The sequence below is a fragment of the Mandrillus leucophaeus genome, unplaced genomic scaffold, assembly GCF_000951045.1.
Source record: "Mandrillus leucophaeus isolate KB7577 unplaced genomic scaffold, Mleu.le_1.0 Scaffold221, whole genome shotgun sequence".
In the NCBI taxonomy this organism is placed as follows: Eukaryota; Metazoa; Chordata; class Mammalia; order Primates; family Cercopithecidae; genus Mandrillus; species Mandrillus leucophaeus.
The window spans coordinates 2,607,792-2,623,964 of record NW_012102266.1 but is presented as its reverse complement, the minus strand read 5'-3'; the positions used below and the strand labels follow the sequence as shown (position 1 = coordinate 2,623,964).

The window sequence follows — 16,173 nt, the reverse complement described above, 5'->3', positions numbered from 1 at the left end:
GCAAACGCTAAACACAAAAGAACATGAGAGTGATGCAATTATCACTGTGACGTGAATTCCGATCATGAAAGGGCAGTGGGGAGAGATGAAATAAATGTGCCCAGGGTGAGGGGATGAGGCATGGGTGGTGGGTGGGGGAGAAGATGATCAGCTGGGGAAAGACTTGACTCTGCATGAGAAAATGAGTAGGTTGCAGAAGGGTAAGGAAGAATAGGGTGATAGGTGCCTGTCAAGCAGAAGGAGAGAGGAATGGGCAACAGTAATGAATAGATATCAAACAGGATATTGTAAAATGTGTTTATCTGGAAGGAAGTTACTCTACCACTGAGCAGGGGCTGCTGCTAGAACCCTGACATATTAGAAGCTTCAGATTTTAGAGACACTGAATTCTCCAAAACTGACCTATGTCAAAATGCTCTTCCACAAAGGTGAAATTTGCCATAACCACACTTTTATTTAAAACTCTTTCTCTTAAATAAATGTACGTGCACATATTTAATACATTAACTGTTCTTAATTACAAACTTGACTGAATTTCCCACTGCCATTTGATCACTTGCTGTTACGAAAGTGTCCCCGTGGGTATTTTCTTTTACTTGGGTTTTAAAATAAGCTAGAGAGTCTTAATACCAAATTATTCTCTTTAAAGGAATTGGGATAATGGAATTATTAACATGTATTGAGCATTTCATCTGTCAAAGCACTTATCTGCTTTACCTCATTCAGTTCTTACAACAACCCTACCATCACTCAGCCTCATGACCACATTCTTGTCCTCATCTGCACAGTCTGGCCCCGGACCATGGCAAGCAGAACTTCTCTGTGGCTCTGATCCCTGTCAATGTCCCAGGTCAGATGCATGAAAAGTATTGCTCAAAGAAGTCACTGTTATAGCCTCTCAGCATGAAGGACTGCTCGTTCTGGTACAACCACCTTCATTGACTGCCGAGCCTTTAATCAATCAACAATTATTTATCAGGCTCCTACTTACTGTTCAGCAAAGTCCTGTCTGGCTTCTGCAGACAGGAACATTTCTAGATATGGCACATGAAGTTGGATCAATCAGAAACCTTGAGCCAGTCCTTAAGGGTCAAAGGGTTTGTATAGCTGTCATTTTAGGACATTTTAAGGCTGTTATTAAATAACAGCTTTATTTAAGCTGTTAAGGCTTAAATAAAGCCTTAACAGCAAGGTAGAGGATAATGAGAAGGTACTGGAATAGATTAAGAAATCAAGAAATATAAAATTAGAAAATAATATGTAAATTTTCCTTTAAATTATCAAATGAGAAACCTTTGCAACCAGAACGAAGTCTACTCTTACAATGTCATATAAAATTTGTTCAATTAGTAAACTATCAACCTCAACATCCATGCATAATAATAGTCAGGTGTCTTTACTGTAATCAAAGAGTTTATTGAATTTTTAGTGTTATTTGGTATCATCTTCGATTGATCAACTTGGCTACTTTGGTATCTGTATTTAGATAATAACTTTATATTTAGGTAGACAATTTTAAGACAAAAAGTAGAAATTCACAATGGAGATTATTATTAAATTGTTGGAATTTACCATTTGGAAATCCATACACAGGTTCAATTCCCAACACCTGTATATTGCCTATATTTTCATCATTTTGATGTCATAGACTGTTGATTAATATAATTCACTTGCAACTACTTTAACCACTGAGAATATTCATTTTCATTATTAATACAAATTGCATGTGTCCACATGTACCTGGAAGTAAAATGAAATTAATAATGGAAGTCCTATCTTTCTGCCCTTCTGCCATTGTACCTTGCAAAACTGGGACAATGACTGAGTGCATCTAACTTTTTTAGTCTTTGAAACCACATGTCCACCTCCCAAACCTCTATCTTCATGTGTTTACTTATTTTTGAAATTGTTCTTGACTTCATTTTTGTTTGCCTTTGTTCTGTTAATGGAGTTACCTCCTATTTAAAAAGTGCCTGCTTTTGTGTAAGCTTTTTCCCTTAAGAGCGTGGCAGAAGCTGAAAGGCGGGTCAGAGAGCAGGGCGTGCTCACTACAGCTGGAGTGGGGGTGTAAAAGACTGACTTTGCATTCTCCATGGTTTGCTCAGGTCTTTCCCTGTCCTAAAACACATGACAATTCCCTAAATTTGTCTGTACAAAAAGTCCTGTGTTATTTAATAACAGTTCTCAGTTACGCCTGTTTCATTTGGCTTTGACTTACAATGTTTTTGTCTTATGGAAATGTTTGTTGTTCTCGGCTGGGGAAATTTTGGGTGTTTGAAGAAGCCCTGGAGAAATGGATTAGATGATCTTGCTGAGTCTACTCACACAAATTTTAAAAAGTTCCTCTTGAGATCAACCGTTCAACAAGAAAATTTTCCCTGGAAATAGAAGTCTAGATCAGGGATTCCCCATCTTTTAAAAATAGTTTGGCCTCATGACAATTCCCCATTTCTGCATATAATGTCTTACAGCCTGTATTCATCTCTAAGTGTAAATGCACAAGAATTTTGTTTAAAGGCTTTTTTTTTTGAGAATTTTTGAACCCATTTTTGAAATTACTGGAACCATCAGGGATCCGAGGACAATTGGTTCACTTCCTAGTATCACCATTCCAGCCTAAGATGTTCCTCCCCTAAAGGCAAACTTTTGAGGGTGAGTATGCCCCTGTAGCGGCAGAACTTGACTGTTGAGCCAGGCTGTTGGTGAAGTAGAAATATTTTTTTGCCTCTCGTCCCATAGAACTCTGTTTATATCAGAGGCCAGTGGCAGAGACTCAAGGTTCGATGTATAGTATGAACAAGTACAGAAACTGAATGAATGCTGTATTTTTATGCCTGGTTCCATTTACCACCAGATGGCTCTATTGTATCGTCAGGAAATGCACACATGTAAAATCGGTGGTCTCATAAGCCACAGGGAAAAAAATAAAACAGAAGTTAGACCTTTAAGATATGTAGGAATGCAGTTCGTTCTTTATGGGGTTAATTGGAAGCAGCTGCAGCAGGAGTATTCGCAAGAAAACAGGACGCACCCAGAGAAACTATAGGAAGGTCATCATCCTAGCATGTACAAGGTTTTCCAACTTTTGTATTGCTTTGTAATTACTAAGTATTACAATAGCAAAAGAGTAGCAAGGAAGTGCTCTAGCCTCACAAGGGCCTGTACCTGGTGTTTTCATACCAATTTTGTGTACTCTTCAGCTTGTAGCTGAGGAAAAGTAACTTTAGAAACATTTTGAGTCTGGGCACAGTGGCTCACATCTGTAATCTTTGTGTGGGAGGTGGAGGTGGGCAGATCATGAGGTCAGGAGTTCAAGACTAGCCTGGCCAACATGGTGAAACCACATCTCTACTAAAAATATAAAAATTAGCTGGACGTGGTGGCACGTGCCTGTAATCTTCAGAGGCTGAGACAGGAGAATCGCTTGAACCCAGGAGGTGGAGGTTGCAGTGAGCCAAGATCGTGCCCTTGCACTCGGCCTGGGCAACGAGAGTGAAACTCTGCCTGGAAAAAGAAAAAGAAAAAGAAAAATTTTGAAAGGCAGAGTCTACACATCTGCTAATTTGAGTCATATTAGCCAGGCTCTGGGGAAGAATGATCTGACTCTAAAACATGTGGTATCTTTGCTTCAATGACATGTGCTGAGAAGGTGAAGATGAGAGGAAGCAGGGTTTCTCTGAGTTCAGTTGACTCCGTTCCTACTGTTAGGTGAATGTTAAAAACATAGGCATTCTAGGTGACATCTTCCATCAGGAATGTGAAATTTTAATTTAGAAGAATAAAAGTTTCAAAGTAATCAAATTCCAATGACAGTTATTTAATCTAACTTTCTAAAGCTGTTCATTGTCATCATTTATTTTTTACTCTTTTTACATTCTATGTTTTAAATAAAACTATTGTTAAAACATTTTGCCGTTTTATTTCCTTGTTAAGAAAAGGGGAGGATTTGTGTGAGTTTATCAAGCCTGTCATTAGTCCATAAGATTGTTTGAGATGTGCTCAAACGATCCCTGTCAAAAAGTAATAATTGATTTTTTTTTTAAAGAAAGTGTCCCTGGATACTGGACAGATGGCGTTTACCTTGGCCCAACTTGAGTCATTGGAGACTTGTCTGAAAGACGCAGAAGAAAAGGCTAAAGCTTTATCTGAACAGGTAACACCTGTTATGGGAACTGGAAACAAATGTTCCTCAGTGTGCAGCATGGCAAGTGTAAATGTAAACACATGTTTTAACCTCTGCCTCTACTGATACACACACACATACACACACATACACATTGCAGTTATGCACACACACACGCACACAGCATTCCATTCATTTTAGACGTAACAGTGCCTACTTTAGTCTGTATGGAACTTTTCGGTCTTTAAAACTTTTTTCATCTTTGTATTTTATTTGACTTTCATTCACCACAGGCCATGAGTTAGGCAAACCTTCTTTAACTAAATGGTTTTCCTGAATAAGCAAAGCATATTTGCATTATAAATAGATAAGCTCAAAGATAAAATAAAGCCTACTGGAGTCATGCAGAAGTAATTTTCTTTTATTTTTAGGAAACTGTACTTAGAAGAGAGTTTTTCAAATATTGACATCCCTCTTAGGTTTTTGAAACTTACAGAAGCAAAGCAGCAGATGATAAGTGGAGCCTGGCCTGCACCAGGTGGCCTGGACACCTTAGAGTGCTTTGCATGTACAGCAGGTCCATGATTTCAGAGGCAGTAAACCAGCTTTACTAGTATCAGTAAAGCTCAGACCAGGGCTGGAACATTTCCCAATAAGATTATACTTTGCAAATAGTGCAACTATTGTTGCCTTTCCCCCGGTCAGAGAGACTTGGCCCCAGAGGACAAACTGCTTGGAGTCTGGGTCCCCCAGTGCTCTCTTTTGGTGACAGTCAGTGAAGGGAAAAGGATGGAGGAGGCCCTGCAATGTTAGAAATGTTCATTAATTTCTCCTGGATTGATATGTTTAGATAAAAGTATATTTTAGATACTTTGGAGAAAAATAATTTTAAGGTACTTTTAATAAAGGCAGTCTCTCTGTACAGTAAAAGCTAATTGCATCAGAATTTTAGCGGAAACTAAGGAGGAAAAGTGCCTTGTGTTATGAGAAAAAGTATAATTAATATATAATTTAGTGATACACACACAAATGCCCTTCATTTCTTTCTCAGCTTACCAAAAAAGGTGCATCCCTTACTTTGGCATGTATTTATTGTTTACTGACTAAATGCGATTGATGCAAGGGGTCACAGGGGAGTTGTGTCAGCTAATAAAAATGTGCTACCCTTTTGGAAAAGTTTCCATCTCAGCCTCAAGCCATAGCTCTAGCCTGCCAACTGTTTTTTTTTTTTTTCTAAAACAAACAGAAACAAGCCTTGAACTGTGGCAAAATTAAGAATTACCAAGAATATAATGATAAACATGAGGTACCATTTCAAAGCAAAACAAACAAACAAAACGACAAAAACAACAAAATAACCTAAGAATTTCAGAGTCTCCAAATTGGGAAGGATTTTTCAGTGGATAACTAAAAAGGGGCACCCCTGCTGGGATTAGGTTACACTAAGAAGGTATATGGGATTTTTTTGGTAATCAAATGACTTTTAATGATTTCTCGTTTGAATCAGTAAGATTCAATTCACTCATAAGAGTACCGATTCCTGCACTTTGGGAGGCCGAGGCGGGTGGATCACGAGGTCAGGAGATCAAGACCATCCTGGCTAACATGGTGAAAACCCCGTTTCTACTAAAAATACAAAAAAATTAGCAGGGCATGGTGGCGGGTGCTGAGGCAGGAGAATGGCATAAACCCGGGAGGCGGAACATCCAGCGAGCTGAGATCACGCCACTGCACTCCAGCCTGGGCAACAGAGCGAGACTCCGTCTCAAAGAAAAAAAAAAAGTACCCATTCCTTTGGTTCTTAATGAAATATTTTTATTTTATCCAATGCAGATGTAACCACCCAGTGGGTTCACCTTGCCCGCTGCCTAGACAGAATCGATTTATCAAGACAGGGAAATTACAGTGGAGAAAGAGGAAATCACAGAGCCACAGAGTTGGCTGTGCAGGAGACCGGGGTTTTATTATTACTCAAATCAGTCTCCCTGAGCATTCAGGGATCAGAGCTTCTAAAGATAATTTGACGGAGAGGCACCCGGAAAGTGGGGAGTGCTGGTTGGTCAGGTTGGAGATGGAATCATAGTGGGTGGAAGTTAGGTTTGCTTAATGTCTTCTGTTCCTGGGTGTGATGGCAGAACTGGTTGGGCTGGGTGGTGTCAGCTGATCCATCAAGTGCAGGGTCTGCAAAACATCTGAAGCACTGATCTTAAACTTTACAACAGTGATGTTATCCCCAGGAGCAATTTGGAGAGGTTCAGACTCTCAGAGCCACAGGCTGCATGACCCCTCAATTGTAATTTCTAATTTTGTAGCTAATTTGGTAGTTCTGCAGGGGCAGATTGGACCTCAGGCAAGAGCAGGGTCTTTGGGAAAAGGCTGTTATCAATTTTGTTTCAGAGTCAAACCATGAACTGAATTCCTTCCCACAGATAGTTCGGCCTATGCCTAGGAATGAACAAGGACAGCTTAAGTGTTAGAAGCAAGATAGAGTCGGTTAGGTCTTATTTCTTTCACTGTCATAATTTCCTCAGTTATAATTTACAAAGGCGGTTTCACAGATAGCTCCTAATATTTAAGATTCTTTGCTGGATGATCTCTTTGTATAACACCAAACAATTAGATGTATTCATTTTTTCAGTAATATAGCAGATTAAATATATAAAATGGAAACTGGATTTCACAACCTTTTTGTACCTACCATAAGTAAGATGCTGGTTAGGTGTTTTGCAGGAAAGACATATAAGTCAGAGCTTCTCTATCCAAGTAGCTCACAGACAATAGAAAAATTGGAAGATATGAAGAATGAAAATAGGTGTTTATATGACTCCAAGATAAACTGCACAATAGCATTAAGTTGCAGGATCTGTATGTGTTAATTGTACTAAAGCGTTTTTCTTGAAGTTGCCAAATTTGCATAACCAAGTGAGTTTAATTGGAAGTTGGCCATGGTTTGAGGAAAGGGAGAGTATGATATGTAAAGCACATTGCAGGCATTTTCGATATTATATTTTTAATTAACTTGAGCATTTTATGAGATTTGGCTGTCTTCATTGTTACTGTTGAGAGGAGTCAATCAACACTGTTGTCACAGGATTTAATCCTAAAATTTTTGCTTTCTCCAGTGTTTGAGTCTAGTCTTTTCCTTGAAAAGATAAAAACTTTAAGAACAGTCCTCTGTCCCCTTTTTAAAAATTTAAGTCGACATTAAAAACATGGATGAGAGGATAGGGAAAGGGAAGAACCTGATATTTCCTAAGAAAGTTCTTGAGAATATTTCAGAATGGAACACCTGTCTCAAACAATCAAACATTTGTCCACTGGGTGCCACTGTCTTCCTTACCAGGTCATGCCACTAAGCGATTACAGAAAGATTGCCTTTAGTGTTAAAGACAATGATTACACACACACGCATACACACACACTCTCTCAATCCGTGTGTGTGTGCGTGTGTGTGTGTGTTGAAGGAATATTTTTGCCTACTATACATGTTAAGGCTTCTTCTAAATGTCGTTAATTTAGGATTTGTCACAAGGATGTTGGGAATGCTACCTTGCCTTTACTGGTAACCCAAATTATGGGCTGTCCCAGTGGAGTAGAATGAGGTGAGGAGTGTGGAAGAAACAAGAAGAACCAAGATTTGTGCTAGAAGGAAGCAGTGGAAGCTTGCAGTATTATCAAACAATGGGTCCTGCCTTTGAGAAAATGGTTAATCTCACTGTTATTCAAGACCTTATCTCTTAGCTTTGCCTCTGAGAACATAGAATTAACTCAGAATGGAAAGTATAGGTGCCTAGGGTTGTTTCCTACATTAATCATCTGTTGATCCGGGGCCTCGGTTTATGCAAACTGGACATTTCTAAGGACTCCTTCAGCAAGGTCCACTGTTACAAAGAAAAAAATAGAAATAGGCAACAAACAAGAAGGTTGTGGCCACTTCCTCCGATGAGGTCACACAGTCAATAGAATTCTTTGTTGGGCTTCACTTTAGCTTACAATTATTCTTTATTTCTCTGCAGTCAAGTCACTAATGTCAAAATAAAAGAAACATGAAATTAGAATAATTTGCAATTAAGACTTATCATCTGGGTTAGTCAAGACTTTGAGAAATAACTGACTGCAGCAATTCAGCCAAAGTAGAGTCAGAAAGTGTCATTAGGCCCCAACTTCTAACCTGGATTATAACGATAAATCACTCAACATATTACCAAGTCTTGCTTAAGAAAATACTTTATTATATTTCCCATAGGTTAAGATCAGGTGGGAGGAAAACTAAATGCCTGGATGTTGGGTAATAGATAAAGAAAAAGGGTGAATAAGAAAGGGAGAAAAGCTGTTAGGAATGTGAAAGAAAGATGAGAAGTAAAGGGTTTCTAGAGAAGCCCATTAAAAAAAGGCTTTTCATGTGTGCTGGCTTCTATCACCAGTGAATATAGGAGGACAATGAAAAGGACTCTGGTGGACTGCTGTTTATAACCATACACAAGCAAATAGACCATACAGCTTTTGTGTTGAGACAAAAGAAAGTGTCAAGAAAACCCATACTTTTGCAATGAAGCCTGAATCCAGATGCACGCCAATGTAGAGTTTATGAGGCAACATTCCCTTTGGCAGCAGTGTTAGCCCAGAGTCTCTTTCATTTATTGATGGCTTCTGGTTCCCAGCTCCAGGTATCAGATCAGGGAGAGCCCCGGCTTTGTTCCTGTTCCACTATTTGCTAGCTTTATGGCCTTGGGCAATTCACTTTGTCTCCCCAGCTACAGTTGTCTTATCTAGGAGGGTGTAAACATGTTAGTTTCATAGCGCTGTCGTGAGGATTAAATGGGATAGGTATTGGTCCTTCTGTCCCTTTGTAGGTGTTATGGATGAATGTTTCTGTCCCCCCATCAAAAAGAACAAATTCATATGTTGAAACCTAATCCTCAATATGATAGTTTGTGGTGGTGGGATCTTTGGTAGATGGTAAGTTCTTGAGAGCACTAACTCAGGAATGGGACTAGTGTCCTTATAAAAGAGGCTCAAGGGAACTTCCTCACCCCTTCCACCATGTGAGGACAGAGTAAGGAGCTGCCATCTGTGAACCAGGAAGCAGACCCTCATAAGACACCAGATCTGTTGGTGCCTTGATCTTGGACTGCTCAGCCTCTAGAATTTTAAGAAAGAAAGAAATTCCCATTGTTTATATGCTAGCCAGTTCATAGTATTTTGTTATAGCAGCCCAAATGAACTAAGACAGTAGGTTCTCAAAAATATCTGTTTATTTTCACTCCTACCAGTGGTCATAATAGAACTGTGTAGTTCTCTTTATGCCTTGAGCCACATAAATTAACGAGTCCCAACCTACCACAAAAGTCTTTCTCTCACACATACACACACACACACACTGCCCCCCTACCCAAGCTCCCTTTGTCCTAACTTGGCTGGCTTTTCTACTATCCAGTTTCTCTTCTACTCTTTCTCATCTCTTCATCTGGTAAAGGGATTTTAGTTCTTTAACCTTGTCTTTCCTTTCTGCTTCATCTCTTGGAACTTTTGTCTGTTTCTGCCCATTATCTGATTTTGTACAGACTGGGAACTGTTTTCCTTGGCAAGCTGGGCAGGGAGGGTGTCAGGAGGTGAATCCAGTAAGAACTATGTAGTCAGAATTCATTTTATATATCTTCTGGGTACCATACCTAGCAAAATATAGTCATATATGAGAAGACTTTTTAAAGTTCATGGAAAAATGGAATTAAACAATAAAAATAAAAAGCATAAATTTTATTTTTCAACATGAGCTTCATCAAGTTCAAGATACTTTTGAAGTGATGATACCAGCCCTTTAGTCCACTTTGAAGAACTGAGGGTCCTGGGGATTTAACCAACTAAATACAGTGTTTTCTTTACATCATTAACTAAAGAGAAATGAGTGCCCTTTAAAGGTTTTTTTTAAGACTAGGAAACAAAAATAAGGCAGAAGCAGCCAAATCAGTACTGTAAGGAAGATGCCTAATGATTTCCTGTGGAAACTCTTGCAAAGTTGCCCTTTTGGATGAGAGGAATGAGCAGAAGCATTGTCATGGTGGAGAAGGACTCTCCTGAAGCCTTCCTGGGTGTTTTTCTTCTAAAGTTTGGCTAACTTTCATAAAACACTGTCATAATAAGCAGATGCTATCATTCTTTGTCCCTGCAGAAAGTCAACAAGTAGAATGGTTTGAGACTTTTAAAAATCTCTTGCCATGACCTCTGCTCTTGACCAGACTTTTGCTTTGACTGGACCACTTCCCCTTCTTGGTAGCCATTGCTTTGATTGTGCTTTGTCTTCAGGATTGTGCTGGTACAGCCATGTTCCATCTCCTATTACAATTCTTTGAAGAAATGCTTCAGGATCTTGATCCCACTTGTTTAAATTTCCATTGAAAGATCAACTTTTGTCTTCAGCTGATCTTGGCACAACAGTTTTGGCACCCATTCCCATCAAGTAGAAAGTTTGCTCAAGTTTAATTTTTCAGTCAGAATGGTGTATGCTGAACCAATTGAGATAGCTATGGTGTTGGTTATTGTTTCTCTTATTAATTTTGGTCCTCTTCAATTAGGACATAAATCAGATACATTTTTCCTCAAAAATTGATGTAAATGGTCTGCTGCCACAAGCTGCTTCTTCAACATGGTCTCATTACTTTTTAAAACAAATTATCTACAAATAAACTGCCAATTTCTTTGGGGCATTGTGTATATAAACTTTTTGTAAAGCATCAATTATTTCACCATTCTTTCACCCAAGCTTCACATAAATTTGATGTTTGTTCTTGCTTCTATTTTAGCAGAATTCATGTTCCTCTGGTAGAGGCTCTTTTCAAACTGTTTTCTTCTTCTTAATACCTCATACTAGATCCTGTTCACATGTGTTACAAGTTAGTATGAGTTTATTTTGGTGTAAACTATTTTTGAAATCCATGCACAATTTTTTCAAAATATGCACTTCTATGATATCTCTGAAGAACTTTCATATTAAGCATGCCATAAAAACTTCCTAGAAAGAAGATTTCATGATTTGATGCAGGGGATAGGAGGTGGAAAACTGGGTGGGAAACTTGACCTCTTTTTGCTATCATTGTTTCTCCCAGGTAGGGATGAGGCATACAGCAAGGGGTCCCTTTTTGGTCTTTTACCCCTTTTCCTTCCATTAAGAGAGGTTTATTGCACTCAAAATGGAAAGAAATTTCAATGGAGAAAAACGTGATAGTTTTATTTCTCAACTTTTGGATAAAGCATGTGTGGTATTTTTCTGATTCTTAGTAATAGCTCATGTGTGAGTTGGGCATTTTTTCCCCTGACCTGATGAGAGAGACATTTATTAAGGCCTATTAAGGCCCAAAATAAAACTAGGAACAGGGCATTCTTGTATCCTCACTCTATGGCTGACCTGAACAGTTAAGTTATATGCAAAGAAAATTTCTTTCTCTTTATTTTTTTCCTCTGGGATGTCTCTGCCTTAGGTTCTTTCTCATCTTAAAGAATAATTGAACCAATAATGGAGACATAAAAGGAGGTGGAAGAGGGTGTCTAATCTTGCATCCTGCAGAAATACATGCCTAGGACCAGATCCCTGGGGCAATGCATTATAAATGATAGAGAGTGGAAGAACTAACATTTATTAAGCATGTACAGTTTTCCACGTGTTGTGTTGAGATTTATAAACATTTCATTTTAGCTACACAATAACCCAATTTGCTATTGAGGACAATGAGAATAAAAATCATTTTCATTTGCTAAAGGTCATATAGTCAATAAATTGTGATATGGATTGATTGTGTCCCCACCCAAATCTCACTTTGAATTGTAATAATCCCCACGTGTCAAGGGCAGGGCCAGGTGGAGATAATTGAATAATAGGAACGTTTTTCCCCATACTGTTCTCCTGGTATTGAATAAGTTTCACAAGATCTAATGGTTTTACTACTGGGAGTTCCCCTGCATAAGCTCTCTTGCCTGCTGCCATGGAAGACGTGCCTTTGCTTTTCCTTTGCCTTTTGCCGTGATTGTGAGTCCTCTCCAGCCATGTGGAACTGTGAGTCCATGAAATCTGTTTCCTTTATAAATTACCCAGTCTTGCGTATGACTTTTTTAGCAGCATTACAAGAGACTAATACAAATCGTTAATCTAGAATTAGAACCAAAGTATTTTTAAAATTCAAAGCCCCTATTCTTAACATGTGGTCATAGACCAAAGACACTTAACAGACATTTCTTACACAGCAACATCGAACAAGAAGAATTTGCCTAGGTTTTCAAACTGGCACCTCAAGAGCCTGTTAAACAGATTGCTGGGCCTTATCTCTAGAGTTTATGATTCATAGATCTGAGGAAAGTTTCAAAACTTTGCATTTATAACAAGTTCCCATCTAGCTTCAGTACCAGATGCTAACCCAGACCTTCAGGCTGAGTTTCTTTTTCGCCCTTGTCCTGTGTTCTCCAGCTGCATGGCTAACATGGTGAAATGCCGTCTCCACTAAAAAGTACAAAAAATTAGCCGGGCATGGTGGTGGGCACCTGTAGTCCCAGCTACCTGGGAGGCTGAGACAGGAAAATGACGTGAACCCGGGAGGCGGAGCTTGCAGTGAGTGGAGATAGTGCCAAGTACTCCAGCCTGGGCAACAGAGTGAGATTCCATCTCAAAAAAAAAAAAAAAAAAAAAAAGAAAAAAAAAAAAAAAAAAAAAGAAAAGAAAAAAAAAAAAAGAAAGAAAGAAAAGAAAAAAGAAAAGATGTAGGAAGAATGACAAAATAATATTGCTCCAAGAGCCCCGTGTTATAGTTCACAGAGATAATCTCAGCAAGACAGAAGACCAAGTCTCAAATTAGCAGAAGATGGCAAGAGCTGAACTCTGATATACCTCTCCTTGTTGGAGTTGTATGATGAGACTTCTGGAATGTAAGAGGTGGGGATAAATTACCTGTAATCTGCATTTGAAGAAAGAAAATATTATGTGTATGTTGTCAGAATGAACAAGAAAGTTAAAGGAAATTCAAGAGGGGGCAAAAATGCAAAAGAAGCATTCCATTCTGAAAAAGACTTGTATCTATTCTGACTTGCTCCCCAACGTAGTGCTCCCCGTCAGGCCCATTCTGGCTTATTGCAAGAACCTAATTTGGGGCATTTGTGGCTTTGTACGCTGTTCAAAGTCAAGATCAAGCCAAGTTTAATTTCTTTCTTTGTTTTTTTTTTGTTCATTTGTTTTTGTTGGCCAGCACTCATTTGTTCATATAACAAGGGTTTATTGAGGATTCACTATATGCCAGGTACTATATCTAGAAGTGGGAATACAGCAGTAAACAAGATTAATAAGATCCCTGACTCATGGAGCTGACATTCTACTGGAGGACACAGACAGAAAACAAATAAACATTGAAAATACATAGCGCTTCAGACGGTGTTAAGTACTTTGCTGGGCCATGCTAAAGGGTATCTGTGGGACTACGCTTGACCTTAAATCCCATTGGGAAGTCTGGTTCCTGAGAATAACCTTGTGGGCCCTTGTCCTTGAGAAGCTGGTGACTGTAGATCTGTGTGTATGTGTATGTGCATGTGTGTGTGTGTTGGGGTGTGTGTGTTATTCCTGTTGTTTTTGATATTAAACAATAAAAGGTAAGGCCAAATTATTGCTCTAGGTTAGATCAAGGTTCTTGGGACTCAGGTTTTCTCTTCAAGATGGTATTTTCAAAGAAACGGGAGGATTTTAACAGTTTACTTTCTCTTGGGAGTTTTAACCATTTTGCTAATATTTATCCTAAATTCTTCAGGTATATTTATGTGTATTGTTATAAAACTTGGACTAGAAACGAACAACGCCCCACAAAAAAAATATAATATGCTATGTTTAACTCTAATCAGTAAGAAATTATGAATCATTTTATGCCTAAGGCCCTAACAAAACTCCCATTATTTCTCTCTTAGTACATCTTAGTGTCCAGTCTATCTTTTCTTTATGTTTAGGAATAGAAGGAACAAAGATACCAGCAAATTTTTAGATACTGAATTTGTGTATTGAGTAGCTAAAAGTAATCTGATGCATACTGAGATTGTCCAAAAAATGTTCTGTTTTTTTTTTCATTGTTTATATGCAACAGTGGATCTTTTGATGTCAAGTTTATTTGAAATAAACAATGTGCCCTTGGTAGGAGTATTCATTTCTGCAAATGCTCAGAAATTATGCTTGACATGCCAATCTGAAATCATGAGTTTTGTGAATGAGTTTTTGTTTTCGGAACTATTTTGAAGTGTACTTTAATGCCACAAAATCACAAGCAGTCTGTTTGACCTGGAATGGGTTCCTTATCAACATGAAACCTAGTTATCAGGAACTTCATTAAACAATTTGGCTAGCCAGAGTTCTGATTGATTTTACAGCAGACAAGTTCCCTCTGTATTAAAAAAACAAAATCCAACAACTTCTCATTTAAGCAGATGTTCATCTTCCTCTTGTTACTGGGTTGTTGGCATAAATTGGTAGCCTCAGAGAATGCAAGGAAAAAAATTAGAAGCTGGTGAAGAGATGGTGTTGTTTTGAATAGTCAAACACAATGACAAATCGGTTTCTGTAGTGTATTGTTGTTGCAGGCGGGATGTGTGGATTGTTGGCCTGTTACATAACTAAAGACTTCCTTTTGCTTGTAAATGTCAAGATCAAACAGAGGTCAGTTTTAAATAGCTGACCGGTGCTAATAAATGTGACTTTCTCCTCTTGGAAAAGGCAAAAAGCCTCATGCCTTAAGAGTCATGGCTCTGCTGTTAGGAGGAGGTGTCTCTGTGTATGGGCTTAACTTGTACTTTGTTCATGAGATTTTCTTTGAGATGGTAAACGAACTTTCCCTTTGCTTGTTGTCTACAAATAAATTAGTAAGTTAGGTATACGCTTTTGTTCAATTATTCATTCAGTAAATATTTATTGAGTTTATACTATGAGCTAGACATTCTGTTTGGGACTCCTGTGAATTTTAGCTCATGTATTTCTCCAAACAGTCCTGGAAAATTGTATATGCCATTTTGCAAATGATGAAAGATCTTTTGTGGGCTTGCAGTCCTCCTGTCTGCTCCTTCTACACACTCTCCTTGGTGATCTGACTTTAGGGTACACAATCTGCTGAAAAGTCTTAAGTCCTCACTATTAGTCCAGGTCTTCCCTGAATCCAGACCTAATTATGTGTACTGAACAGCTCCACCAAGGTTCTCACAGACAACTCAAGTTCTCAGTCTCCACAATTCAACTTACCTGCTTCTTGCCCCAAACCTCTTCCTTTTCCCACATTCCCTAGGTCAGTTATCAGTGCTGCCAGCCACCCTGTGCTGCTTTCATTCTTTCCTCATGCCTCATATGCAATCAATTGCTGAGTACTGTGGGTGATGACTCCCAAATCACTCTTGAATCCATCTTTTTTCCTCTATCTCCACTATCATCATTTTTGTCCAGGCCACCTTCTGCAATGCCTCTCCTGACTTCACCGTCATTATGGCCTTTGTTTAATGACTCCTCAACACTACACTGGAATGAAGGTTCTGTAACAAAGACCTCATATCTCTCAAATTTAAATCTTAAATTAGCCTGATTTCACTGTCAGGGTCAAATCTATCCTCTAACAGATCTTACAATACCATTTATGATCCACCCACCTGCTTGTTTCTCCAGCTTTACCTTATACCACTCCCTGTATACCACTATGACGCCACTTTCAGTTCTTTAAAGGTATTATATCCTCTCTCACCTTTCTAATCTAGAAAAAACAAAGGCCTCATTTCTTAGAGTCAAATTTTCATTAATACACCTCTTCCTAGAATTTCTCTGCTAACTTTCTCCATTTCCTCTTTTTTTTTTCCTTTTTTTTAAATGATATTTTAAGTTCTAGGGTACATGTGCACAACATGCAGATTTGTAATATATGTACACATGTGCCATGTTGGTGTGCTGCACCCATTAACTCGTCATTTACATTAGGTATATCTCCTAATGCTATCCCTCCCCACTGCCCTCTCCCCACGATAGGCCCCAGTGATGTTCCCCTTCCTGTGTCCAAGTG

The 16,173-nt window shown here is 38.6% G+C and overlaps 1 protein-coding gene across 1 annotated transcript in view; it reads left to right on the top strand.

Moving 5' to 3' along the window:
* The window catches only part of LOC105540525 (myosin-J heavy chain-like), a 262,857-nt gene that overhangs the window by 36,360 nt on the left and 210,324 nt on the right, over positions 1-16,173 (top strand). The window contains exon 3 of the mRNA XM_011981193.1: positions 4,046-4,153. Within this exon, the coding sequence (XP_011836583.1) occupies positions 4,046-4,153 (108 nt within the window). The remainder of the gene's footprint in view (positions 1-4,045; positions 4,154-16,173) is intronic.